The sequence below is a fragment of the Megascapheus bottae genome, chromosome 31 (genome assembly GCF_031878675.1).
Source record: "Megascapheus bottae isolate mThoBot1 chromosome 31, mThoBot2.hap1, whole genome shotgun sequence".
Taxonomy (NCBI): domain Eukaryota; kingdom Metazoa; phylum Chordata; class Mammalia; order Rodentia; family Geomyidae; genus Megascapheus; species Megascapheus bottae.
In genome coordinates this window covers 3,751,626-3,778,685 of record NC_143539.1, presented here as the reverse complement: position 1 = coordinate 3,778,685, position 27,060 = coordinate 3,751,626, and the positions used below count along the sequence as shown (strand labels likewise).

Genomic DNA, 27,060 nt, shown 5'->3' with positions numbered 1-27,060 from the left:
TGGTGGTGGTGAGCTGTCTAAACACTTTGCATTCTTGTTCTGTTTTCACAACTGTTCTGAGAGCCTGGCGGGTTACATATTTGGCAGTTGAACAGCGTTAGAGCCAGCCCCTGCCTTCCCATCATGCTTCAGAATGTTTCAGATTCTGGAAAGGGGATGCGGCTCAGCCACTGTGCATAGCATCTAGCATCGCTCACTCACCTGCATTATGTTTTGTAGTACTGGACACTGAACTCAGGGCCTCACAGGCAGATAGGGTCTCAGTTTAACATGAGCGGGGCTGGCCTCAGACTATGATTCTCCTCCCTCTGCCTCCTGAGTTCTAGATTGCAGCTCCAAACACACTCACCTTTCTGTGGCCAAACAGGAAAGTTCAACCATACAGAGCCATGTCTCACCAAGAGCATTGGTGAGATAGGCTAGCTGATGGAAAAGTTATGAAAACATTTTTGTTGGTAGTTTTATTATTATTTTTTATGGTTGGGGGGGATCATGGGGCTTGAACTCAGCCTGGACACTGTCCCTGAGCTTTTCAGCTCAAGGCTACTGCCCTGCCCTTGAGCCAAGCCCCACTTCCCTTTTTCTAGAGGTTAATTGGAGATAAGAGTCTCAGGTCCTTTTGTGCCTGGGCTGGCTTTGAACCTTGATCCTCAGATCTTAGCCTCCTGAGTAGCTAGGATTATAGGGTTGAGCCACCACGCCTGGCTCGTCTTATTATTATTTTTTTTTAGAACATTTTGGGGTTTGAGAATCACAAACATGGTCTTCTGTGATTAAGAAGCAGGGTGGTGGTCCACACCTGTAATCCCTGCACACTTGAGGCCGTGGCAGGAGGGTCTAGAGTTTGAGGCTAATCTGTGCTACATAGTTTCTGTTTTGAGGTAAAAAAAAAAAAAAATCCCTTTCTGCCAGTGAGTGTTAGATGCAAGTGGAGAAACTGAGCCTGGACTAAGAGGCCACAGGCAAGTGGGTCCTGGTGGTTCACACCTATAATCCTCGCTACTCAGGATGTGAGGTTCACAGTTCAAAGACTGCCCAGGCAGGACAATCACTAAGACTCTTACCTTTAATAAACCACCAGAAAACAGGAAGTGGTGCTGTAGCTCAAAGTGGTAACCTTGAACAAAAGCTCAGGGACATCACCCAGGCCCTGAGTTCAAGCCCCACAACCGGCAAAAAGAAAAAAAGAAAAAGAAAAAAAGCAGCAGCAGCAGCTCTAGGCAGAGACCAGTGGATGGCTTGCCCTTGAGCATGGTGACCTCTGGCCCCTGTTGGTTTGCGCATCTTACATCTTGCCTCCTTTTGCTTTCTAGCTCCATGTGCAGGAAGCTCCGGGCAACCCTCTGAACCCAGAGCCCACGCAGCCAGCCCCCAGCGTGGACCTGGACTTCCTAGAAGATGACATCCTGGGATCCCCCGCCCCAGGCGGCGGAGGCGGGGGCAGCGGGGGCGCTGACCAGCCCTGTGACATCCTTCAGCAGAGCCTGCAGGAGGCCAACATCACAGAGCAGACGCTGGAGGCCGAGGCTGAGCTGGACCTGGGCCCCTTCCAGTTGCCCACGCTGCAGCCCGCTGATGGTGGAGCGGGGCCCGCAGGAACTGCAGGGACTGCCACCGTGGCCGCGGGGCCCCAGGCCCTCTTCCCAGGCAGTGCTGACCTGCTGGGGCTGCAAGCGCCGCCCACTGTGCTGGCCCACCAGGCCCTGGTGCCGCCCCAGGACGTGGTCAACAAGGCCCTGAGTGTCCAGCCCTTCCTGCAGCCTGTGGGCCTGGGCAATGTGACCCTGCAGCCCATCCCGGGCCTCCAGGGCCTGCCCAATGGCAGCCCAGGTGGTGCCACGGCGGCCACGCTGGGCCTGGCGCCCATCCAGGTGGTCGGCCAGCCGGTCATGGCCCTCAACCCGCCCGCCTCACAGCTCCTGGCCAAGCAGGTGCCCGTGAGTGGCTACCTGGCTTCAGCCGCAGGGCCCTCGGAACCTGTGACGCTGGCATCAGCCGGCATGTCGCCTCAGGGCACCGGCCTGGTCATCCAGAAGAGCCTCCCAGCTGCGGTGGCCACCACGCTCAATGGGAACTCTGTTTTCGCTGGGGCCGGGGCAGCCACCGCAGGGGCCGGCGGGGCACCCTCGGGACAGCCGCTGGCCGTGGCCCCGGGCCTGGGCACATCGCCCCTGGTGCCCGCGCCCAATGTGATCCTGCACCGCACCCCCACCCCCATCCAGCCCAAGCCAGCGGGGGTGCTGCCCCCCAAGCTCTACCAGCTGACTCCGAAGCCCTTCGCCTCCGCAGGCGCTACACTCACCATCCAGGGCGAGGCCGGGCCCCTCCCGCCGCCACCCAAGGCCCCCCAGAACCTTACTTTCATGGCGGCGGGCAAGGCTGGCCAGAATGTGGTGCTGTCGGGCTTCTCAGCGCCCGCCCTGCCTGCCAATGTCTTCAAGCCACCCCCTGCCAGCAGTGCCCCGGGCACCACTGCCGCCTCGGCCGCCGGGGCCCCAGCACCGCCCCCCAGCGCCCTGAGCAAGCCCATGAGCTTGCATCTGCTCAACCAGGGTGGCATCGTCATCCCGGCCCAGCACATGCTGCCCGGCCAGAACCAGTTCCTGCTGCCCGGGGGGCCCCTGGGCGGGCAGATCCTCGCTGCTGCCCCCCACGCGGGCACCCCGCTCCTCGCCAACCCCATCCTGGCCAACCAAAACCTGGCGACCCCGCTCAGCCTGGGCCCGGTGCTGGCCCCGCACTCGGGGCCGCCCAGCGCCGCGCACATCCTCTCGGCTGCCCCCATCCAGGTGGGACAGCCTGCCCTCTTCCAGATGCCCGTGTCGCTGGCCGCGGGCAGCCTGCCCACCCAGAGCCAGCCAGCCCCTGCCGGGACTCCTGCTGCCACCGTCCTCCAGGGTGTGGCGCTGCCCCCCAGTGCCGCCGTAGCCATGCTCAATGCCCCCGAAGGCCTGGTGCAGCCGGCCACCCCCACCGCCGCTGCCTCTGGGGAGGCCACCCCAGTCCTCGCTGCCTCTGTGCAGCCCACCTCTGCCGGACCTCCTGCCGTCAACACCCCGCTGCCCCCGGGCCTCCAGCCGTCGACCGCACAGCAGCCGGTGCAGGCAGCCTCCGCCCCGCAGGCCTCCATACCCCCTCCAGCCACCACCCCGCAGCCCAGCCCGGGCCTGGCATCCAGCCCCGAGAAGATGGTCCTGGGGCAGCCGCCCTCCGCGGCCACCTCGGCCATCGTCACTCAGGACTCCCTGCAGATGTTTCTGCCCCAGGTACCTGTGCCGGGATGGGACAGGGAGGCTGGCTGGGGGCAGCCACTTGAGTGTGGGTGAGGGCGGGGTGTTCATGCGGTTGAAGGGAGAGATGGCATGGGTGTTGGGGTGAGCCAGGCCCCAGGAGAGGCCCATGTAGTGAGAGACCTGACTGGGGTCGTAGAGGACAGATTGACAGGATGACTGACCAATGGGCAAGGGACAGGCCTATGTGAAAGACAGAACACGGGATTCAGAGGGCCTGGGGAAGATAGGGAAGAGTGGGCACGTGATGGATGGATGGTGAAAGAGGCATGGAGAATAGAGAGAATGGATGGATGATGAGTAAAGGAGGGGTTCAGTATAGATGGATGGATGTGGCAGAGAGGAAGGGTGGGTAGAACTGGAAGATAAGCTGGTAGAATAGACTATGGTATCCACATGGGAACCACCCCAGCGACCCTGGCTGCCCAGGACCCCTTCTCTGGAGCCTGTGGGGTGGCAGTCTTGAGTGGGAGGCTGGAGTCCCTGGGGACCTTCTGACCCTGTGCGGCCACTATTGCAGGAGAGGAACCAGCAGCCCCTCTCCACAGAGGGTCCCCACCTCTCCGTGCCTGCCTCGGTCATAGTCAGCGCCCCGCCTCCCGCCCAAGACCCAGCCTTGGCCATCCCCATCGCCAAAGGAGCTGGCCCTGGCCCTCAGGCCCCCGACAGCCAGGCTTCCCCGGCTCCGGCCCCCCAGGTAGACACCGGGCAGCCTCTGTCCTCAGCTGAGACACGGCCTCCGCCGTCCCCTGCGCTGCCCTTCGCTGCCCTGCCTGCCTCTGTCTCGCTGACTTGGGAAATGCGCTTGCCTCTGTCCCACTCCACACTTCCTTAGTGTCTCCCGGACACTGTGATCGCTCCAGGTAGCTCAGGCTGTAGGCGAGGTCACAAAATATAGCAGGACAGGAAATGGGGTGCTTCTCATAGCCAAGGATGTACTCTATTCAGGCGGCTTACTTTCTCTGCACTCCCCAACCCTGAGCTCCCCAGTGCTGTCCTGAATTGCCTTCCTGGGCTTAGACACCAGAGCAGAGGTCGAGGACTCTGCCCGAGATTCAGACTTGCTTTTGTCATGTAAACTCAATTCCAGAATCTGTTCATTCATTATGTGCCGGGATTGGGCACACAGCTCCACTTCTGGTTTTTGGGTGTTTAATTGGACATGAGTCTCATGGACTTTCTGCCCTGATCTCAGATTTCAGACTCCTAAGTAGCTAGGATCTTTGCCCAGCAAAGCGTTTTTGTTTTAACTTCTATTTCTCCTAGGTGAATGAGGTCAGGTGAGTCCATATGGTTGATATATTTTGCAGTTTTAAGCAGATGTGTTCAGGGGAGACAGCTGGGACAGTCCCTGGAGGGTTGGAGGCAGGAGAGATAGCACTGTGACCCTCCCTCTCCAGCGGGAGCATTTACCTGTTTCACTGCAGGGAGTCTCCATCTAAATGCCTCCCTCCGCCTCCCTCCCCCCTGCAGCCCAGGGCTGTGTAGTGAGAGTGGCAATCTGGGTTCAAACCCTGGAGCATGTAACCAGACTCTGGGGCAATCTTGAAAATCAGTTTACGCACCTGGGAGAAAGGAACAAGGCCCATAGGGTCGCCTGGCACAGTCAGAGCTGTGGACACCCTTGGAACGGGCCCAGGAGGGGCTCCGCTAGCCCTCAGTGGCTGTTCAGCCCACAGCAGGGCCTTGTGTGGCAGAGGGTTCTGGTACGTCGGCCATGTGTACAGGTGCATGTGTCCCTTGAGGGAACAGACTCACCCAGCTTAAGAACTACTATGGCAGGCTGGGTACTGTGTCTCATGGCTGTAATTCTTACTACTTGGGAGGCAGAGATCAAGAGGGTTGCCATTCAAGGCCAGCCTGGGCAGAAAAGTCTGTAAGACTCCAGCTGCCAATTAACCAGCCAAAAAGCTAGGGTGGAGGCATGGCTTAAGCAGTGGAGCCCTAGCTATAAGCAAGTATAAGGTCCTGAGTTCAAGTCCTGGTACTAGCAAAAAAAAGTACCATTCTTTTGGTACTTAGTCCTCCCCCCCTTCTTGCTCTATTGTGTGTGCATGCATCTGCGTGTGTGCGTGTGCGTGCTGGTCCTGAGGCGTGAACCCAGGGCCTGGTGCTGTCCTCATAAATATTCTTTGCTCAAGATTAGCACTCTACCACTTGAACCACGGCTCCATTTATCCCTATTATCTGTTATATGTGTGTGTGTGTGTGTGTGTGTGTGTGTGTGTGTGTGTGTGTGTGTGTGTGGCTTGGACTCAGGGCTTGGGCACTCTACTAGGCCATGGCCCCTGTTTTAAATATACATGTATTTTTTAAAATTATTATTATTTTGCTAGTCCTGGGACTTGAATGCAAGGCCTGGGCATTGTTCCTGAACTTGTTTTGCTCAAGGCTAGCACTCCATCCCATGAGCCACAGTGCCAGCTTTCTGTGCATGTGGTATCAAGGAATCAGACCCAGGACTTCATGCATGCTAGGCAAGCCCGCTACCACTAAGCCACATCCATCTATTCAAAGTGTTCTGCTGAGGGCTGAACCTAGCATCTCGAGCATGCAAACCGCATGCTCTGCTCCAGACTGACCGGAGCCATCCTGAGGGAGGATAGCTTTGTCTTTGTGGTGAGGTTTTGGGGTGTAAGATGTGGTCAGAATGCTGCCCTGCCTCTGCAGGGACCCCATGGTCCCACCGTGCAGGCTCAGCAGAATAGGTTCTGGGGCAGAACACAGCCCCCACGCCACAGCAGTGACACTGCCGCCCCAATCTCTCCGTAGAGCAGTGGTCCTTGGGGGTCTCCGGTTCATAGCTGGGTGGAGTTGTTTCCTTCTGCTGGCTGACTGTGGGAGGGAAAGAGCCTGGGGAGACCTGAGACCAAGAGGCCCGAGTATGGAGCTGTGGCAGTGGGACCAGTGGATGGGGGGATGGGCAGGGAGGACACTGGGCCCATGGGGTGGCAGAGGGAGGGGTCCTCAGCCCATGTGGAGGAGGAGGAAGATAGGGAGGTGGGAAGGATAGGTGGTGATGAGGGTGGAGGTGAGGAACCCGGGAGAGAGCATCTCCTCTGCCTTCCCGACATCCCCTCCTGCTGATGGGTTTCTGGGGACCCCTCAGCAGCCTCTGGCCTCGCCAGTCCAGGTTGGCAGTCTAGCAGTGGGTATGTGCTTGGAATTGCTCGTTTCCCGGTGGCCACCGTAGTCCTGGTTCTGGAGAGCTTTTTCTTGGGGGAGCCCTTTACATGGTACAGCAGGGTCCCCCACATACCTGCAGGCTCTGGGCCTCCTGGCTCTGATAAAGAGGCACACAGCTAGGCCGGTGGCCCTCACCCCATTTGAAAAAGACCCCTGGACACAGAGCAGCGCAGGACTGGAGGTTCTCTGTGCCCACCCCTCCAATGCCCTGTACAGTGTAATGCCCTACTTTTAACCTGGCACCCACCGCCTTGGCTTGGCCGCTGGGCAGGGCCCGCTGCCCCTCTTGTTGCTTCCAGCCTCCCGCTGAGCTGGGCAGCCCTGTGCCCCCACGCTGGCCCCCTGCTGCTGCTTGGCCACCACCCCCAGCCCCCCCAAACCCTGCACGCTTGCCTTCTGCTGCGGGGTGGGGTGCAGTGGGGCAGAAGGGGGAGGTGAGCGGGTGGACACATGGGGGTGGAGGGTGGGCTGGGGCGCGGGGCGAGGCGGGGGGAGCTGAGGAAGGGGGGGCTGGGGCAGGATGCCTGGCAGTGGGAGCTGAGGTTGGCTGACCCGCCCTCCCTCTCCCCCTGCCCAGATCCCAGCCGCAGCTCCGCCCAAGGGCCCGGGCCCCGCCTCTTCCCCCTCACTACCTCACCAGGCCCCCCTGGGAGACAGCCCGCACCTGCCCTCCCCACACCCTGCCCGCCCCCCCTCCCGCCCGCCCTCCCGGCCCCACTCCCGCCCCCCCTCCCAGCCCCAGAGCTCCTCCCGGCCCCCCTCCGAGCCAGCTCTGCACCCCTGCCCCCCGCCCCAGGCGCCCCCTGCCCTGCCCGGCATCTTCGTGATCCAGAACCAGCTGGGCGCCCCACTGCCCACCAGCACCCCGGGCCCCGCTGCCCCTGGCCCCCCGCAGCCTCCGCTGCGGCCCCCGTCCCAGCCTCCCGAGGGGCCCCCGGCTCCCCACCTCGCGCCAGTCTCCTCCGCCTCCTCCACGGCGGCCTCCTCCTCCTCCTCCGAGCCACCCGCCAGGCTGCCAGCCCCCACGCTACCCGACTTCCAGCTCCAGTTCCCCCCGGGCCAGGGGTCCCACAAGGCCCCCACGCCCCCACCGACTCTCCACCTGGTCTCGGAGCCCGCAGCACTGCCCCCACCGCCTCCGCGGACCTTCCAAATGGTGACCGCCCCCTTCCCGGCGCTGCCCCAGTCCAAGGCCCTTCTGGAGAGGTTCCACCAGGTAAGGGGCGGGGCCGGGCCACGCCCGCCCAAAGCCACGCCCCCGCGGGTATCCAGTCCTCCTGCCCACTGCCCGCCAGCCAAGCCCCGACCTGTCCTTTCTCAGGTACCATCTGGGATCATTCTCCAGAGCAAGACTGGGGGAGCCCCCGCCACCCCGCAGACCTCCACCAGCCTAGGGCCCCTGGCCAGCACCACCGCCTCCGTGCTGGTCAGTGGACAGGCCCCACCCGGGACCCCTGCCACTGCCAGCCACGCCTCAACTCCAGCACCCATGGCCCCTGCAGGTAGGAGAGGTGAAGGGACTGGGGGAGAGGAGGAGGTGGGCTTGGTGGGGTGAAGGCAGACCTTGACGCCAGTGACCCTGGGCACTCTCTCCCTTGCCTACCCCAGGCCTCCCTCCTCTGCTTCCTGCCGAGAGCAAAGCTTTTGCCAGCAGCCTCCCAGGCCTGGGCGTGGCCAAGGCCACTGCTTCTGGGCCAGGGAAGACCTCTGTGCTGCAGGTACGCCTGGGTAGGGAGGAGGGTGGACCCCAGAACTCAAAAGGGAGGCAGGCTGGAAGGGCAGGATGGAGAGAACAGCACCTGGCACCTGGCAGAGGCAGCGGACATACACAAGAGCCAGACGGGGATAGCAAGGGGCAGGCAGGACCACTGCCAGACCAGAGGTGAACTACCAGGCAGCTGACAAGTACCAAGACAGCTGGTGACAATGTGAGATGCCCCAGGACAGGAGCAGGTGACACTGGGGAGCAGGGACAGGGTCCAGACCACGGGGAGGCTGTTGAGAGTGAGATTGTGATTTAAGTGGTAGTGTCAGCCTTGCACCCAGGCCAGAAAGGCACTCTGTGTCTTGAGCTATGCCCCCAGGCCTGGTTTGCCTGTTTTTCAGATAGGATCTTGAAGTTTTGCTCAAGCTGGCCCTGAACCACTATCCTCTCCTGTGCCTTCCTTTTCTGAGATTACAGGCTTGTGTGGGACCCACGCTGGGGCCCCCAGCAGATCTCTGGCTTTCTGTGTAGTTACACAGTGGGACTCTCTGCCACAGCTGAGGCCAGGCTGGAGGGGGGCATCCCTCAGCAGCCCGGGTCACTGACCTCTCTCCTTCCTCCTAGTATGAGGGCAAGTTCAGCAGCCTGAAGAAGCCACCCCCCCTGCAGCCCAGCAAGGAAGCCTGGTGAGTGACAAGAGACAGTGGCAGAGAAGGGCAGGAAGGTCTGGGACATGGAGACCGCTCACTGTGACAGCCTGCTGGAGGAACTAGCTGGGCAGAGGAGAGAAAAGGCTTAGATACAGAGTTGGTGTGGATGTGCCGCCCCCACCTGGTGGGAGACAGAATTACATGGCATCCAACCTCCTAGGTCTCTTCTGGCTATGGGTTGCTCTGGGCAGGCATAACTTCCCTCCTTTCTGGGCCTCAGTTTCCTCTTCTGTAACCCGGGGGTGCAGGTGGCGCCTGCCGACCTTGGCCTGTTGGCACATGCTCCTTTCTTCTTGCAGTGTCCAGCTTGGGATGGAGGCTGGGGCCTGGGATGGGGTGCTGGGGGGGAGGGGTCCTGCTCTGTGTGATCTCTACCCCCGCCCCACCCCCAGTTTCCTGGAGCATTTGCACAAACATCAAGGATCCGTCCTGCACCCCGACTACAAGACGGCCTTCCCATCCTTTGAGGACGCCCTGCATCGCCTCCTACCCTACCATGTCTACCAGGGGGCCCTGCCCTCCCCCAGTGACTACCACAAAGGTCAGGCACCTCCTCCCCCACTCCGCCCCAGCTCTGGGACCAGCACTGGAGGGGGGTGGTTCGGGCAGGCTGCGAAGCCGGGGTGCACCTGGCTGCGCATGTGTGTGAGTGGCCCGTGCTCGTGGGCCCTGCGTCCACGCACATCCAACCTCAGGCCCTGCTGGCTTTTCCTCCCCGCAGTGGATGAGGAGTTCGAGACCGTCTCCACGCAGCTGCTGAAGCGCACCCAGGCCATGCTGAATAAATACCGGCTCCTGCTCCTGGAGGAATCCCGGGTAGGGTCCCCCCCCACCTGGGAGGGAGGGTGAGGGGAGGCTGTGGGCCGGCCCCTCACTTCCCTCCTCGTCCTCACTCTCCCCCAGAGGGTGAGCCCCTCAGCAGAGATGGTCATGATCGACCGCATGTTCATCCAGGAGGAGAAGACCACCCTAGCCTTGGATAAGCAACTGGCCAAGGAGAAGCCAGGTGAGCAGGGAGGGGGCCATGCACCCCAAAACTCCCCCTGTGGAAATTGGAGGGTGATGCACACCCTATCTCTGTGTGAGGGGATAGGGCAAGGCACCCCCAAAATACCCCTGTGAGAGAGAGGGAGCCAGACACCCAAAACACCTCCATGAGGGGAGGAGAGGTTCCCCCTCTCCCCCACAGCTAGGGGAGCTTGTGGCCCTGCTGGAGCCCCATCCAGGAACCGGGAGGAGGACTGGGCAGGCAGGCAAGGCGCCTTGCCCGGATGGCCATTCTCCCTGCCATGGGACGCTGGCACCCGGAAAGTGAGCCCTCCTTAAGACTTTCCTCACACTGCGCACACTGTCTTCTGGGGGGCGGGGCAGAGTGTCCCCTGCTGTGCCACAAGCGCCCCGGTTCAGATCCCAGCCCGCGCTTCCCCGGGAAGCCTCGCGGGGCTGCAGCGGGCCGTGTGTCCCCGGGGATTGCGCGGCCTGGCTGGCCCTCCTGAGCCGGCGGGTTTTCCTCCCCGGCCCACAGATGAGTACGTGTCTTCCTCCCGGCCCCTGGGCCTGGCCCTCTCCGCCCCGTCGTCGTCTTCCCTGTCGTCCTCCGAGGGCCACCGGCCCGCGCCCGCCGCTCCGGCCCCCGCCGCCGCCGCCGCGCAGCCCCCCGCGCACCCGCCCACCAAGCTGGTGATCCGGCACGGGGGCGCGGGCGGCTCCCCGTCGGTGACCTGGGCGCGGGCGTCAGCGTCGCTGGACACGGACGAGGACGGCCCGATGCCCTCCCGGAACCGCCCGCCCATCAAGACCTACGAGGCGCGCAGCCGCATCGGCCTCAAGCTGAAGATCAAGCAGGAGGCCGGGCTCAGCAAGGTGGTGCACAACACCGCCCTGGACCCGGTGCACCAGCCCCCGCCCCCGCCACCGCCCGCCCCCGGCCGCGCGCCCGAGCCCCCGCCCGCTGCGCAGGTCAACGGCACCGGCGACCACGCGCCGCCCGCGCCCCGCAAGCCCGCTGCACCGCCCGCGCCCTGCCCGCGCCTGCCGCTGCGCAAGACCTACCGGGAGAACGTGGGCGGCCCCGCGCCCGCGCCCGCCAAGGTGGACGAGGCCACCAGCGGCCTGATCCGCGAGCTGGCGGCCGTGGAGGACGAGCTGTACCAGCGCGTGCTGAAGGGCGGCGAGCCCGGGGCCGGGCCGGGGCCCGGGGCGGCGGACGCGGCGCCCGAGCCCGCCTGGGAGCCGCCCCCGCTGCCCCCGAGCAAGCGCCGCAAGTCCGAGTCCCCCGACGTGGACCAGGCCAGCTTCTCCAGCGACAGCCCGCAGGACGACGCGCTCACCGAGCACCTGCAGAGCGCCATCGACAGCATCCTCAACCTGCAGCAGGCGCCGGGCCGCGCCGCCTTCCCCGCGCCGCCGCCGCCGCACGCCGCGCACGCGGGGCCCGCGCCCGCCTCCCCCGCGCCCTTCCCGCCCTCCAGCCACAACGGCGGCCTGGGCGCCAGGACGTTGAACAGATAACACCGGCTCCTCCCCAGCCTCCCGGGGGGCGCAGCCGGGACACCCCACCCTCCTCGCCTAAGTTATTGAGTCACAAAGGCCTCTCCCCCCCCCCACGCCTCCCGTGTCCGAGGCTGCGATTACACAGGGAGGGGCCCGCGCGGTGCCGGGGGTCGCCACGCGTGTGGGAGGCACACGGGTCACGGGAGCTGGGCTGGGCCTCTCCTGCGCCCCCCTCCCCGGGGTCACGAGACAAAACACGGAGCGTCCCACGCGTGTGCGCGTCCGCCCGCGTCCGTGTCGTCCTGTGCGCGCAGGCGTGAGAGCCCCCGTCCCTGCCTCCACCTCGCGGCCCGAGCCACAGCAAGACACGGGGTCCCCCCACACCTCGCCCGGGCTTCCTCCGCTCCCCACGTCCAGCCGCCCCGCGCCACGTTTTGAAATCTTGGAGACAAAACTAGTACTGTAAGATAAATTTTTTTGTACTGTATTTATTGTGTATAACGATTTTTTAAAAAGAATTCTGTACATTTAGAACTCTTGTAAATTAAAAGCCGATCCTTTTTTTAAAACTATACTCCAGCCCCTTCGGCTCCGCTGTTTTGGTGGGGAGTGGGAGGTCGGGCGGGCTGGCAGGGCTCTCCGGCTATGCCTGCAGGCCGGGGTGCAAGGCCTGGAGCTCCTGCCCGGTGGGGGGCTGGCAGGGGTGGCGAAGGCGCCCCACCAGGCCGGGTAAGACTCTGCAGTCACTCATACTCACCAGGCATCCAGCACCTGTCCGCCTGGGACAAAGCAGAAAATAGCGCCCAGCCCTGCAAGAGTGCAGGCCTGCGCCAGGCTGACCTGGAAGTCACTGTATCCCCAGTGGAGTCCCAGCGAGTGGGGACTGGGATTCAGGGTTGGAATATTGATGGGTTTTGTTTTTGTTTTTAACCTCAATATGGGCATCAACCTTCTTTCACATGTTCTGTGGTTACGCCTAACATGCATGAAGGCATGAGTTCGATTCCTCAGTACCACATACACCGAAAAAGCTACAAGTGGTCCTGTGGCTCAAGTGGAAGAACACAGGCCTTGAGAAATGCCCAAGGACAGTGTCCAGGCCCTGAGTTCAAAACCCCAGACTGGAAAAAACGCCAGGCCCAGTGGCTCACACCTGTAATCCTAGCTACTCAAGAGGCTCAGATCTGAGGATCTTGGTTCAAAACCAGCCACGGCAGAACCACCAGAAAACATGGTGGGGGTAGAACATGGCCAAGTGGTAGAGTGCTCGCCTGGCATGCACGAAGCCCTGGGCTCTATTCCTTGGTACCACATACATAAAAAGTTGGAAATGGTGCCATGGCTCAAGTGGTAGAGCCGCTAGCCTTGAGAAAGTCCAAGGACAATGTCCAGGTCCTGAGTTCAAGCCCTGGTACCAGTATATAAACAAGTAAATAAGAATCACCTGTATATAAATAAGTACGAATCAACATTTGCAGAGTGTACAGGATAACCAGTGCCAAGAACAAAATCAAGTCAGGAGTGGGTGGGGGCTTTTCAGAATTCCAGCCAGAGGAGCAGAGATTCTCAAGGAATGTGGCTTTGTGAAGCCCAGGTAAGTTTCAGATGGGGAAACCAAGGCACAGTCACTCCTCTGTTGTTTTTGTCTTTTGGGCAGCATCGCTGAGATGTGAACTTGTCAAAGCCTGGCCCAAAGTGTTCTACCACTAGCCTTGAACTTGGGTTCCTCCTGTCTCGCTCAGCTCTGGAGTACTAGAATTTCAGACATGTGTCACCACACCCGGATCCATTTTTACTACTACTGTTACCACCTCTGTGAGGAGACCGACTGGGAGGTTGGGGTTGGTGGATGGACAAGTGCCCAAGGAGCCAGGATTCCAGCCCTGGACTAGAAATCCGCCTCGCCCTATTGCTTCCCTGAGTGACCGCCAGGGGGCGCGCGAGCCCGGGTTCGCTGCACTGGTCCCGGGTGGCCACCAGGGGGCGCGCGAGGCCTGGGCTCGGGCCGGGCTCCCCTCGCTGTCCCGGAGTGGCCACCAGGAGGCGCGCGAGGCCTGGCACTGGCCGGGCTGGGGGCGCAGCGCCCGGCCCGCCCCGCCCCGCCCCGCCCGCCCTCCGGCGGACCGCGCCCGCTCCCTCCGCTCCCTCACTGCGCTCCCTGCGCTCCCGACGCCCGCCCGCCAGCACAGGCCGCGCCGCGCCCGACCGCTATCGCCCCGACGCCCCGACGCCGCCAGCGCCCCAGCCCCGTGAGTGCCCTGCGCCCCATCCCGGACCCCCTGCTCCCCTGGCCCTGCCCTGCTCGTCACGGTGTCCCCAGGCAGCAAGTGTCCCCCAGTCCTCGGCCCCCAGTCGCCCCCAATTTGTCCCAGCGGAGGGGCCCTCACCTCGGCCCCTGCAGCGCTCCAGGTCCCCCCGCTCCTGGGCCCCGCCGGCTGCCCGCACCGCCAGGGCCCTGCGCGCCCCATCCCGGGCCGCCTCCCGGCCCCCCATGCGGCTAGCGCAGCCCCAGGGCCGGGCACTTCCTCCCCCACCTCTGCCCCCCAGCCCTGTGCGCCCACCTCTGCCCCCCAGCCCTGTGCGCCCACCTCTGAGCGCCCCCAGCCCTGTGCGCCCACCTCTGCCCCCAGCTGGCCTGCTCTTTCCCTGGCCCTGGCTCTCCGCAACCGCATGCTAGAGTTTGCAAAGATTCCTGCACAGTGCCAGGCACAGGAGGGGGAGCGCGGTGGAAAGGAAAAACAAACTTATTTGCCAGTGTTTCCTCTAGGATCCCTAAGACTGTAAGCATCAAGATGAGGGAGAGCGGCAGACACACAGAGAGAGATGTTGATAAAGGGAGCTACTGGGCCAGCAGTGTGGTCTGGTGGTAGCCTGCCTGCCTAACATGCATGAAGCCCTGGATTTGAAGCTGAAAGTGGTGCTGAGGCTCAAGTGGTAGAGCTCTAGCCTTGAGAAAGCTCAAGGACAGTGCCCAGGCCCTGAGTTCAAGCCCCAGGACTGGCAGAAGGAAAGAAAGAAGAAAGGAAGGAAGGAGAAAAAAAGGCTGACAGGTGATAAGACAGATGAAGAGATAGACGGATGAAAGGTCTGACAGATGATAAGATGGATAGATAGGTAAGACAGACTGATGATAGATCTATTGCCAATAAGAATCATGAGAACAGGATGTCATCACCAAGCCTAAGCTGTTGTAGGGCTATAGTAGGTCTGTAGCAGGGCTGTGGAGATCCCAGTTTGTCTGGAGGTGGTGATGGCCCCTCTTGCTGACTCAATTATCAGGCAGAATCTAGGGGTGAGTGTGGCACTGGCAAACTCTCCAGTAAAGCCATCTTGGGCATCAGATTTTCTTTCTTTTCTTTCTTTCTTTGTTGGTTGTGGGACTTGAACTCTGGGCCTCGGCACTGTCCCTGAGCTCTCTAGCTCAAGGCTACCACCCTACCCCTGGAGCCAGAGTACTACTTCCGGTTTTCTGGTAGTTCATTAGAAATAAGAGTCTCACAGACTTTAGTGACTGGGCTGGCTTTGAACTGCAATTCTCAGATCTCAGCCTCCTGAATAGCTAGGATTACAGGCGTGAGCCACCATGCCCGGCACGATTGTGTGTTTTTCTGAAGCTATATTTTCTTCTCAGTGTTAACAGCAGCTCCTTGCTGGGCGAGCTGGCCTGGTATCTGCTTTACAGCATCGACAATGTTGAGTTCTCCTGTCTTGATAATTTGCAAGGATCTCAGCACCCAGATTCTCTTGTGGACCTCTGGTCCTTTGCATATGCTACCATGCTGCTGTCTCTGAGGCCTGCGTTCTTAACTAAAGCATCCCAAAAGTCAACAGTACTTGGAATTCCTTATGGTCCCTAACATGTTGCATTATTAACTGTTTAGTACCCAGGTACCTGGGGGGGGGGGGGAGGAGCCATTGGTCTCTGGGCTCATTTCTGGCTCTGGAGCTTATGAAGTGGTGATTATAGTAAGAATGGATCCATGGCAGGAATCGATGGATGGAGCTCCTTCCAGAAGGTTCCCTCTCACCCATATCTCTTCTTGAGCCATACCCCCTGGGAAGCTGTTGCCATCTCTTCCATCCAGCCATCGTGCCTGGCAGGCTGTGATCCTCCTATCAGGCCACCCCCACACACCCATGTCCTTTCCTCCCACAGACAGACAGACAGTCGTCCAGTGTCCCTCCTGCAGCCCAGTGGTCAGCCATGTTCAGCTGGCTGAAGCGGGGTGGGGCCCGGGGCCAGCAGCCCGAGGCCATCCGCACGGTGACCTCATCCCTCAAGGAGTTGTACCGGACCAAGCTGCTGCCTCTGGAAGAGCAGTACCGCTTCGGGGCCTTCCACTCGCCCGCCCTGGAGGACGCGGACTTCGATGGCAAGCCCATGGTGCTGGTGGCTGGCCAGTACAGCACTGGCAAAACCAGCTTCATCCAGTACCTTCTGGAGCAGGAGGTGCCCGGCTCCCGAGTGGGACCCGAACCCACCACCGACTGCTTCGTGGCTGTCATGCACGGAGACACAGAAGGCACAGTGCCGGGCAACGCTCTGGTGGTGGATCCCGACAAGCCCTTCCGGAAGCTCAACCCCTTTGGGAACACTTTCCTCAACAGGTGTGGGGGCCGCCAGGGAGGAGGGAGCCCCGGTACCCTGACTCTGCCTGACTTTTGTGCAACACCAGCTCCTCCCCACCTTCTTCCTCCTCTTCTGCTGTGGGCCACGTTTCCTCCTCCTGATCCTGCGGCGGGCTTGCTGGGCACACTCAGTGACAGAACGTCTCTGTGCCTCTCCTGCTCCTCTAGGGACGTCCAAGCAACTGGGTCTCTGCTGCCCAGAGTGTGACAGATGAGCTGGGGACAGCCACGCAGATGTCCTCTCAATGAGGGCTCTGGCGTTGATTTTTTTGGTGCTTTTTAAAAACAAAACAACACAGCCTCCTCTGGTTGCCGGGATTACAGGCATGCCCTGCCAGAGCTGTGAGTTTTTTGTTTTCAGTGGATCCAGTTCTCCTCCTCACCGTCCATCTCTCCAACTCCTTGCATCTTCTCTATCCTGCCTCTCCCCCTCCCCCAATTCCTGCACTCACCCCTCACCTTGCTCTTCCTCAGGTTCATGTGTGCCCAGCTCCCCAATCAGGTCCTGGAGAGCATAAGTATCATCGACACCCCAGGCATTCTGTCAGGTGCCAAACAGAGAGTGAGCCGAGGTGAGTGAAGTGGGAGGAGGCTGGGGGCTGGAGGCTGGATCTCTGGGTCTGAGGGAGGAGGCTGGGGGCTGGAGGCTGGATCTCTGGGTCTGAGGGAGGAGGCTGGGGGCTGGAGGCTGGATCTCTGGGTCTGAGGGAGGAGGCTGTGGTTTCCTTAGAAGCCCTGTCCCCTGGGCCAGGCAGGTTGAGGCCGTGGGATTCCCTGGGCTGGGGGAGGGGGAGGCGAGGCTGCACACGTGTGAGCAGGCCCAGGCTGCATGTCAGGGCCGGTGGAGGGTGGAAGGGGAATGGAGGAAGAGACTGCAAGAGACTGCTAGGCCTGGCTGGCAGGCCTGGCTCCCAGCAGCCCCAGAGCAGAGCCAGCGCAGGGAGGCCCCGGCCTTGCCATCTCCTGGCTCGCGTCTGGGCCACAGATGGGGCTGAGAGGGGCTGGAAGGGGGGAATCTGGGTGGGGGCCAAGGCCAGGCCTGGAATTTATAAACAGCTGTGCAGGGGGAGGGAGGAATTCCAGAGGGAGCGGGCTCCACCCCTGCAGGGCCTGCCCAGACCCAGCTCCACAGCCACTCCTCTCCTCCCAGCTTAGCTTCTGATCACTGGCCCCCTCCCCACCCAGTGTCCCGGCCAGCTCGACTCCCCCTCCACCCCTTGCCCGCCCCGCCCAACATCTTGCCCCAACCACTCAGTACTCAGTCGCCGACCACGCCCCCTACTGCTGGCCACGCCCACAACATTCCTCCGCCTCGGACCCCGCCCACCTCCCTGGAGTCAGATTGGGGTAAAGAAGCGGGCTCAGTAGAGAGGAGGGGCCCGGGGAGAGCAGAGCAGAGGGGATCCGGAGTCCGGCGGGATGCGGGTCCAGGGTGGCGTTGCCCCTGGCTGCCTGGTGGGTGTCTGGCGTGTGAACTGAGAGTTCAAAGCCAGCCTGACTACGTAGCGAGGCCCTGCCTCAAAAAAAAAAAAAGAAAGAAACGAAATGTGTGCATTAAAAACAAAAGCAAAAACCACGATCTTCTCCGTGGCAGATCTAGAGTTCGAACGGGGCCTTTGGGCTGGCCAGAAAGGCGGGCTGGGAGTCCGGCCACGCCCCCCGCGCGGCCACGCCCCGTGCGGCCACGCCCCCGCGGCCACGCCCAGCCCGCCCTGGCGACATCGGGCGGCCACGCCCATCTCAGGCCCCCTCCTCCGGCCCTTGCTTTGCTTTCCTTATTTTTGGGGACCTCGAACCTCGCAGCTTCAATATATATTTGATGCTTCTAGGGTTTGAACTCAGGGTCTGTGCTGGCTAAGGAGGAGGCGCCACCACTTGAGCCACGCCCCAAACCCTTTTAGTTTATTTTTCTGGTAGGATCTCACACAAACATGCCTGGCCCGACCTGGGGCCTCCTACTTCTACCTCGTAAGTACACATGTGAATCACCACGCCTGCCTGTTTATTATTATTTTGGGGCTTTTTGGAGCCCAGGCTGGTTGGATTTCAGCTGAGCTCTGCCACGGTCAACTTGTGACACCTTGAATAGGACACTTCTCTCTTTGCCTCATTTTCTCCCCCCATGGATGGAGAGAGCTGTTCTGAGCCTCTTAGATTGTCAAAAGGGTTAAGTTAGTTACACCATTTGACACACAGTAAGTGGGGTTCGGCACATAGTGGGTGCTGTGAACATACTAACCAGGACCACTTTTCTTGGCCCAGTGTCCCCTGATCTGTCCCTGCCACGTCTTCATTCCCATGGCTGATTCAACCCTCTGTCCTCATTCCTTCCCTGCCCCAGGAGACACTCTTTCCAAATCGAGGCCTGTGTGTGTGTGTGTGTGTGGTGTGCAAGCTGAGAACATACAGGGAGGCCAGCCTCCATCCTTCCAGTGATCTGGCCCTCCTTCCCCGCAAACAATGCCCCAAGTCTCCCTGTCTCTGCTGCTTCCTCCCAGGCAACACACCTGTTTCCTCATCTGAAAAATGGGGTAGCAGAGGTCCTGGCAGCCCTGCTGGTGGTGCTCTGCAGATTCCATAAATCATTCCACAAATGGAAGGAGGGGGTTGGGGGGAGGAGCTGTTGACTCAGTCCTATAATCCCAGCTACTCAGGAGGCTGAGATCTGAGGATCATGGTTTGAAACCAGCCCAGGCAGGAAAGTCCATGAGGTTCTTTTTCTTTTTTTTCTTCTTTTTAGTGGGTTGTGGGACTTGGACTCTGGGCCTCAGTGCTGTCCCTGAGCTTTTCAGCTCAAGGCCATCACTCTACCCCTTGACTCACAGTGCCACTTCCAGTTTTCTGGTGGTTCCTTGGAGATAAGAGTCTCCTTTAGTGCCCAGGCTGGCTTTGAACTTCCATCCTCAGATCTTAGCCTCCTGAGTAGCTAGGATTTCAAGAGTGAGCCACAGTGCCTGGCAGATAGATAGATAGACAGACAGACAGACAGATAGGTAGATAGACAGATAGATAGATAGGTAGGTAGGTAGGTAGGTAGATAGCCATATAGATGTATTTTTTGTGGTTAGTGGGGCTAGAACTTTGGGCCTGGCGCTTGCTAGGACGGCATCGCCCAGGCCACGCCCACATGGCCACGCCCATGCGTGACCACGCCCCATCCTGGCCACGCCCCCGCGGGAGGCATTTTACAGGCTCATGTGAAGGAATGAACGCCTACTGGTGTGTGGGGGGGCGATGGCCCCAGAGGCCAGCGGGGCTCCAGGGAGCCCCGGGTGGGGGAGCCTGTCGCCCAGGCGATGGATGGGTCACCGGGTTGGGGTCCTTTGGCTTTCATTTTGTTTATTTGTGTCGGTCGGTCCCGGGCCTGGCGCTGTCCCTGAGCGCTCTTGCTCAGGACTGGCGCTCCGCCGCTTGAGCCACAGCGCCGTCGCGAAGACGGGGCATTTTTCTTCTCTTTTGGGGGGGCGGTTGAGGGTGACTCGCTCTCCCTCCCCCTCCCCGTCCAGGCTATGATTTCCCGGCCGTGCTGCGCTGGTTCGCCGAGCGCGTGGATCTCATCGTGCTCCTGTTCGACGCGCACAAGCTGGAGATCTCGGACGAGTTCTCCGAGGCCATCGGCGCCCTGCGGGGCCACGAGGACAAGATCCGCGTGGTGCTCAACAAGGCGGACATGGTGGAGACGCAGCAGCTCATGCGCGTGTACGGCGCGCTCATGTGGGCGCTGGGCAAGGTGGTGGGCACGCCCGAGGTGCTGCGCGTCTACATCGGCTCCTTCTGGTCCCAGCCGCTCCTGGTGCCCGACAACCGGCGACTCTTCGAGCTGGAGGAGCAGGACCTCTTCCGGGACATCCAGGGCCTGCCGCGCCACGCCGCGCTGCGCAAGCTCAACGACCTGGTGAAGCGGGCCCGGCTGGTGCGGGTGAGCAGGCCGGACCGGCAGACCTGCCCTTGCTCCTTCCATCACTCCGCGCCCCCTCCAGCATAACCCAGGGCCCCCTTGTGCCCCCCCAAACTGGTTTCCTACCCTACACCACCCCTCCTTCTCTTCCTGTTTGCTACCTGGGGTCTACCCCCCGGACCTTTGCACTGGCCATTTGCTTTTTCGGCTTCCTCTTCCACCTGGCTGGCTGTTCGAGTGATGTACTGCAAACGGCTGAAGGAAGGTCTTCCCTTGCCTTCCTTTCTGTCAGTGTGTGTGTGTGTGTGCCTGTGGCTCGACACTCAGGGTTTGGGCACTATCCTTTAGCTTTTCTGCTCAAAGCTGGTACACTACCACTTGAGCCACAGCTCTACTTCCAGGTTTTGATGCTTAATTAGAGATAACAGGCTCTTGGACTTTGCTGCCTGGGCTGGCTTTGAACCCTGATCTTCAAACCTCAGCCTCCTGAGTAGCTAAGAGGACTGGTACAAGCCTTTTGATGCACAGTAATTCCTCCTTTGGCAGTGGTAGTTTTCTCCAGCGTCCTCACTGCCTGGCGGGGGGCAGCCCTGTGTCAGGCCTAGCCAACTCCTACTTGAGCCACACAGACTAGAGATTTTTGAATCCTTCAAGCAGCTAGAACAGAATTGCCCTGCAAATATTTACAGGAGGGATCCCAGTAGAAAAACTGGCATTTAACAAAGGGCCCTCTGTGCCCAGGCCCCTGCTGGGTAGCGCTGGGGGGGGGGGGGTGGAACCCAGGGCAGTTCTGCTGCATCCATGGTCCCATTCCAAGATGAGGACATGACAGCATGGTGGGTCATGGCCTGGGTCCAGTTCTCAGCCCTAGGGAAATCCCGGAGGGCTGCTTGGAAGAGAACACAGGAGGGAAACTGACAAAGGAGACAAAATGTCAGCATAGGGCTGGGGAGGCGGTAGGCATCAGGCCCCTGGGATCCTGTGCAAAAAACTAGAGAGGAGGGAGAGAAAGGGAGGGAGGGAGGGAAGGGGGAGGAGCATGGCTTTGATTTAAGAAGGATTTAGGAGGCCAAATTCAACATTTCCAGGGGACACCGCCAGGGTGGAGGTGGGGCAGGAAGCCAGGAGGCCTAGAAGGTTCCAGGGGAAGCCGTGTTGGTGAAGGAGACTGCTCACAGGGGTGACTCAGAGCCACACCCGCTCCAGGAACCCCCCCAGCTCGAGGAGGGTGCGGCCAAGGCCTCCGGGGAGAGGGGCTTTCCCTCGCAGGCCCGGGAGACCCCCCTCCACCCCTGCTCAGGCCTCGGGGTCCCCCGTTCTCTCCCCTGCCCTATGTCTGTCCCTTTGTCCTTGTTCCCCTAGGTCCCCTGGGGAAATAGAGGCCAGAGCTGCAGCCCGGGGCACCTGGAGCCCCCGGCAGGCAGGAGGCGGCTCCGGAAACGGGGACAAATCCCGGAGTCCGCCCGCGCCCTCGCGGCCCCCCAGCGCCTTATCTCTTCCCGACACCTTTCTCTGCTTCCTCCCTGGAAAAGCCATTAGCTCTCCGGCCTGCTGTCCCCACGACCACGCCCCCGGCTCCTATTGGTCCGGGGAGGCCCCGCCCACAACGCGGGCCACACCCCCTTTTCTAATTGGCTTCTGACCACTCCCTCCTGCAGGTTTGTTCTGCAGGTTCACCACCCCCCCACACACACACCAAAATGTGCCCCAGCCCCGGGTCACTCCACACTACTAACAGTTTACCATCCTCCACGCTCTGCAAAAGGGGATGACTCACCCTTCTGCCTCAGTTTCCCCACTCATACGGGGCAGGGTGTGGCTGACTCCTCTGGCTTTGCCCAATGGTGGCGATCATAAAATGAACGCTTCTAGGTTTCTTTTCTCTTTTTGGGGGGTTGGTCGTGAGGCTTGGACTTGGGGCCTAGGCGTTGTCCCTGAGGTCTTTTCGCTGAAGGCTAGCTCTCTACACTTTGAACCACAGCACCACCTCTGATTTTCTGGTGGTAAATAGGAGATAAGACTCTCATGGACTTTCTCACCCCGGCTGTCTTTGAAACATGTTCCTCAGACCTCAGCCTTGTGAGTAGCTAGGATGACAGGTGTGGGCTCAGCTAAGGATTCTAGGTTTCTGTGGTATTTGCTGCCAGCTTTAAGGAGAGTCCATACCTAGGGGTTCAAATGCCCCAGACCCCCGAGAGAACCTACACCTGGCTAGGCCTGGAAGAACTGAGTGGGCTTCTAGTGGAAGGGCATCTAGGCAGAAAGCAGTGAGTGTTAAGGCCCTGGGGCCACTAGCAACCTGCTTGTTGGATCAAGAGCCCAACGTGGCAGGAGGAGGGTCAAGGAGGTGATTCAGACCGAGTCAGGGCTGCCCACATGTTTAACATTCTAAGCATGTGATGCTTTCAACAATATCTTTAACAGCTGTTTTTACTGAACTCTTGAGAGGCTCTCAAGGGAAAGCGTTCATGCTTTGTCAAGGTGCTTCCTCCTTCTCCACCTCTCCAACCCTCAGTTTCTGTACTTAGTAACGACTCCCTAAGCACTTTCTCACGTACCTCTTTCCAAACAAGTTCTCTTTGGGGGGGGTGGGGGAGGGCTGAAGGACCATGAGCCTTGTCCAGTACATTCAGAGCCTTCCGGTCATTTGCAATGCTGGGGGATGGAACCCAGGACCTTGGCACGTGCTAGGCAACTACTCTAACATGTAGCCACATCTGTTAAGTCTGATTCTATTTTCTTTTTATGAGCATGCGTTATCACCAAGCTTCCTGCAAAGAATGGCCAGTATTCATGTATGTGAGAGCAGAATAATTTATTTGGTGAGATTGTAGCTCAAAGGTTCCTAAGTTCAGGGATTTATCCCACCAGTATTTCCTGGAAGCCTTCTGTGCCAGGGCTGGGAACAGAGGAAACCCACAAGGTCCTGGGGCTTATATTCTGATGGCAGAGACCTTAAGTACAACAGCACAGAAAAACAATGAAGAAGCTAAACTGCCAGGAAGACAAAGGTGAAGACATAAAATACATAGAGAGTAGTGGATGGGGCATTTATTTCATGGAGATGAGCTAGCCAGCTGTGGGGAGATCAGGATAGCGTTCCAAGCAGAGCAAGGGGTACAGGCAAAGGCCCTGGAATAGGGGAAAGGTAGCATGCTGGCCAGCCAAGGAAATCTGGTGAGGGAGGATGGGGCAGGGGCTGTAGGGTGAGACTACAGGAGGTAAATCCCAGCTCTCCCAAGGCTGAGAATCCCAGACCAGTGAGTGTGCTTCAAAGTGTGGGCCAAGAGCGTGGGTACTGCAGCTGTGTAACCCCAGTTCGGAGGCTGAGTCAGGAGGATCAGGGGAGTGTGAGCCCCAGGGAACCTTAGTGACAAACTCTTCAAAACAAAATAGAGGAGGGCCGAGAGTTTGGCTTAGTGGTAGAGTGCTTGCCTAGCATGCACCAAGCCCTGGGTTTGATTCCTTGGTACCACATACACAGAAAAAGCCAGAAGTGGTGCTGGGGCTCAAGTGGTAGAACTCTAGCCTTGAGAAAGTCCAAGGACAGTGCCTAGTCCCTGAGTTTAAGCCTCTGTGTGTGTGTGTCTCTCTCTCTTGTTTGCCCTCTATCTTTGTCTCTGCCTCTGTCTCTCTCTGTCACACACACACACACACACACACACACTACAAATCTAAGGGCTGAGGGCTTGGCTCAGCGTGGCCTGGACAGGCCCTGGGTGCATCCCCAGCACACCAGATTTCTGGTTAAGGTGACAGAGCTGGGGGGCAGGACCAGACTCTGGGTGGAAGTGGGGGAGGCTGAGGTGGCAGCCGGGCCAGAATTCCAGGCCAGTTCTCAAGAAATAAGAGCTGGTCCTCCAGCTTGGGGAGGAGCTCCTGGTATGCAGAGTGGCCAGCCTGGAGGGGCCATGACCTAGCATAGTGAGGGCGTGGCTAAAGCCTGGAGGGGCGTGGCCAGTGTGGTTTGTAAGATCAAGAGCCAGGCTGAGCTCCTTCCTCCCTGTCTCCCCCCCCCCCCACACACACACTATCTGGAACTTGCTAGAAATGCAGATTCCAGGACCTGGCTCAAGTGGGCATGCCTCTCCCTCTGCAGGTCCATGCCTACATCATCAGCTACCTGAAGAAAGAGATGCCTTCTGTGTTTGGGAAGGAGAACAAGAAGAAGCAGCTGATCCTCAAACTGCCTGTTATCTTTGCCAAGATTCAGCTGGAGCACCATATCTCCCCGGGAGACTTCCCCGACTGCCAGAAGATGCAGGTTCGAGGCTCTTCCCCCCACCCCTCCCCCGCCGGGGGGGGGGGGGAGAAGGACTTCCTGCCAATGGATACACTACACGGGAGCCTGGTTTTGTGACTTAGCATAGTGGAATGGTTGGAAAAACCACAGTGAAAGCTTAGGTTTCTGAAGCTGGGCGTGGCAGTGAACACCTGCAGTCCTGGCAGTCCAGGCAGTTTGAGGACTACTTTGGGCTACTTTTGTCTTGAAAAAAGTCAACGTCAGCCCTACACTGTGGCTCAAGTTTGTAATCCCAGCTACTCAGGAGGCTGAGAACTGAGGATCACGGTTCAAAGCCAGCCTGGGGAAGGAAAATCTGTGAGACTCTACCTTCAGTTATCCACCTGTAAAGCTGTGGCTCAATGTGGTAGAAGGCTAGCCTTGATCAAAAAGAGCTCAGGGAGGCCGGGAGTTTGGCCTAGTGGTAGAGTGCTTGCCTAGCATGCATGAAGACCCAGGTTCGATTCCTTGGTACCACATACATAGAAAAAAAGCCGGAAGTGGTGCTGAGGCTCAAGTGGTAGAGCTCTAGCCTTGAGAAAACCCAAGGACAGTGCTCAGGTCCTGAGCTCAAGCCCCACAACCAACAAGACAAACAAAAAAATACATCTGGGCTAAAGGTATGGTTCGTTTAGTTAGAGCACCACCAGCTGTATGCAAACTCAAGGCCCAGCATTCAAACACCAGCACACACATTTAATATCCGTAGAGAGGGCTAGCCATGGTGGTTCATGCCTGTAATCCTAGAACTGGTGACTGAGGCAGGAGGGCGTCTAAGTGGAGACAAGTTGGGCTGCACAAGGAGACACTGTCTTTAAAATAACAAACCAAACCTTCTCTCCCTGGGCTGGCTTTAAACCATGATGCTCAGATCTCAGCTTCCTGAGTAGCTGGTGTGACCGTCCAGGCCCAGAGGAGTGCATTATCCAGATTTCTCCATGAGTGTGGTAGCCGATGTGGAAATGGAGACACGGGGGGGGGGCACTTAACCCAGGGCTCCCGGGTCTAGGCAGCAGGTGTGGGTGGCATGGAGAGGCCCCTGACGTGCCCTGTGCCCTGGCTGCAGGAACTTCTGATGGCTCACGACTTCACCAAGTTCCACTCGCTGAAGCCCAAGCTGCTGGAGGCCCTGGACGAGATGCTGACGAAGGACATCGCCAGGCTGATGCCCCTGCTGCGGCAGGAGGAGCTGGAGAGCGTGGAGGTGGGCGTGCAGGGCGGTGCGTTCGAGGGCACCCACATGGGGCCCTTCGTGGAGCGGGGCCCGGATGAGGCGCTGGAGGAAGGCTCGGATGACGAGGCGGAGTGGGTGGTGACCAAGGACAAGTCCAAGTATGACGAGATCTTCTACAACCTGGCCCCGGCCGACGGCAAGCTGAGCGGCTCTAAGGCCAAGACCTGGATGGTGGGCACCAAACTCCCCAACTCGGTGCTGGGGCGCATCTGGAAGCTGAGCGACGTGGACCGCGACGGCATGCTGGACGACGAGGAATTTGCGCTGGCCAGCCACCTCATCGAGGCCAAGCTCGAGGGCCACGGGCTACCCACCAACCTGCCCCGCCGCCTTGTGCCGCCGTCCAAGCGGCGCCATAAGGGCTCGGCCGAGTGAGCCGCTGCCCAGGGCCTGCTGGCACCCTGTCTGCCCTGTGGGGTGCCCTGGGGCCAGCTGGCCGCCTGCTAACCCCTACCTTGGCCCACACGCGCGCTCTGCCTGCCTACAATGCTCAGCTGTCAGGACTTGGGGGGGTCTCCTTGCTCCCTGAAACTCTACTGAAAGCATTTCATGGGGACCAGCGGTCCCTCTGCACCCTCTGGAGTCCCCTATAAGGGACGTAGCACTGACTCCGCACACAGGTGTTCATGCGATCACCCTGCACCCCCTCCACCTGAGGCAGCACCCGCACGAGGCACCCCTGGACACAGACCCCTGGCCAGGAAACCGTGTCCCTCCTCCAGCCTATGGCTGGATTGATCCACAACCAGGGATCTCCACCATAGCACCCTCAGGTGTGCAAGAGTGGTCCTGGGTTCCTCCTCAGTCTCCCCCTTTCCCCTCCTCTCCTCCCCCTGGCAGGCCCCCTATTGCCAGAAAAGTCTGAAAATTCGGATCCATTCTCTCCCCCACTTGCTTTTCTGGGGAGGAGGCAGAGCTGAGGGCCCCATCCTTCACGCAGGGTTCCCACGGCAGGAGGGGCTGCCCCCACCCATACAAACCCACTCGGGAAACTTCTGCCCCCTTCCCGAGCTTCCCGTGTTTTAGAACTGGCACAGGCCTCCCCCGGCATCATGACATGTTCTGGCGGGGCCCTCTCTGGACATGACGGCTCCGGGCTTGGCTGCAGTCTGGATTTTCAGGGATGTTATGGGAAGAGGGGGTCGGGTTCTTGGTGCTACAGCCCCTCCCTCTCTAAGGGGATCCCCACACGCTCTCTGTGCCTTCACTACCTACTACTGCTTGAGCCCCGTGGGGGACCCAGCAAAGAAGATGGGAAGAGGAGCAACAAAAAGAACCCAGCTGGAGGTGCTGCCTCTTCCAGGCTGCCCACTGGATTCTCCAGTCCGCTGTCCACCCACACCCATGCCTGGTGGTCTGGAGACCCAAGCCTGTCCCCACACCGCAAATAAAGCTGAGGCTTTCTTCTTCTTGGGTTGTTAGGCTGTCAGCATGGACCCCGGCTCCCTGGGGGAGGGGTGCCCTGGGCGAGCCTTGGAATGGGGGCCCCTAGGGGTTCGCAGGGCTGGGCTCTGTGTGACTCAGTGCAGTGGGGCTGGGTGACTCAGGCCTGGGCTGGGGGCCAGGACAGCATATTTTCCAAAGAAAAGTTACTGAAGGGAGGGGGAGGGCTTCCCTCTTTGCGGTCCCCTGG

General features: G+C 60.0%; 2 protein-coding genes across 4 annotated transcripts in view; both read left to right on the top strand.

Annotated features, from left to right (window-relative positions):
• Positions 1 to 11,933, top strand: part of Bicra (BRD4 interacting chromatin remodeling complex associated protein) — a 32,002-nt gene extending 20,069 nt beyond the window's left edge. For 2 of the 3 annotated variants that reach the window (XM_090322122.1, XM_090322121.1), the window contains 10 exons: positions 1,314 to 3,266; positions 3,811 to 3,987; positions 7,054 to 7,692; positions 7,798 to 7,978; positions 8,085 to 8,194; positions 8,806 to 8,867; positions 9,284 to 9,432; positions 9,613 to 9,707; positions 9,795 to 9,897; positions 10,417 to 11,933. In XM_090322122.1, coding sequence (XP_090178248.1) covers positions 1,314 to 3,266; positions 3,811 to 3,987; positions 7,054 to 7,692; positions 7,798 to 7,978; positions 8,085 to 8,194; positions 8,806 to 8,867; positions 9,284 to 9,432; positions 9,613 to 9,707; positions 9,795 to 9,897; positions 10,417 to 11,402 — 4,455 coding nt within the window. In that variant the 3' untranslated portion in view covers positions 11,403 to 11,933. The remainder of the gene's footprint in view (positions 1 to 1,313; positions 3,267 to 3,810; positions 3,988 to 7,053; positions 7,693 to 7,797; positions 7,979 to 8,084; positions 8,195 to 8,805; positions 8,868 to 9,283; positions 9,433 to 9,612; positions 9,708 to 9,794; positions 9,898 to 10,416) is intronic. The other variant, XM_090322123.1, reaches the window with a different exon arrangement.
• A 1,605-nt stretch (positions 11,934 to 13,538) lies between these two features.
• Ehd2 (EH domain containing 2) lies at positions 13,539 to 25,960 on the top strand. Its single transcript, XM_090322811.1, has 6 exons — positions 13,539 to 13,633; positions 15,541 to 15,992; positions 16,488 to 16,585; positions 19,520 to 19,932; positions 24,011 to 24,175; positions 25,260 to 25,960. The coding sequence occupies exons 2-6, from the start codon at positions 15,589 to 15,591 to the stop codon at positions 25,800 to 25,802; spliced, it is 1,623 nt and encodes a 540-aa protein (XP_090178937.1). The 5' UTR covers positions 13,539 to 13,633; positions 15,541 to 15,588; the 3' UTR covers positions 25,803 to 25,960.
• The last annotated feature ends 1,100 nt before the right edge of the window (positions 25,961 to 27,060 follow it).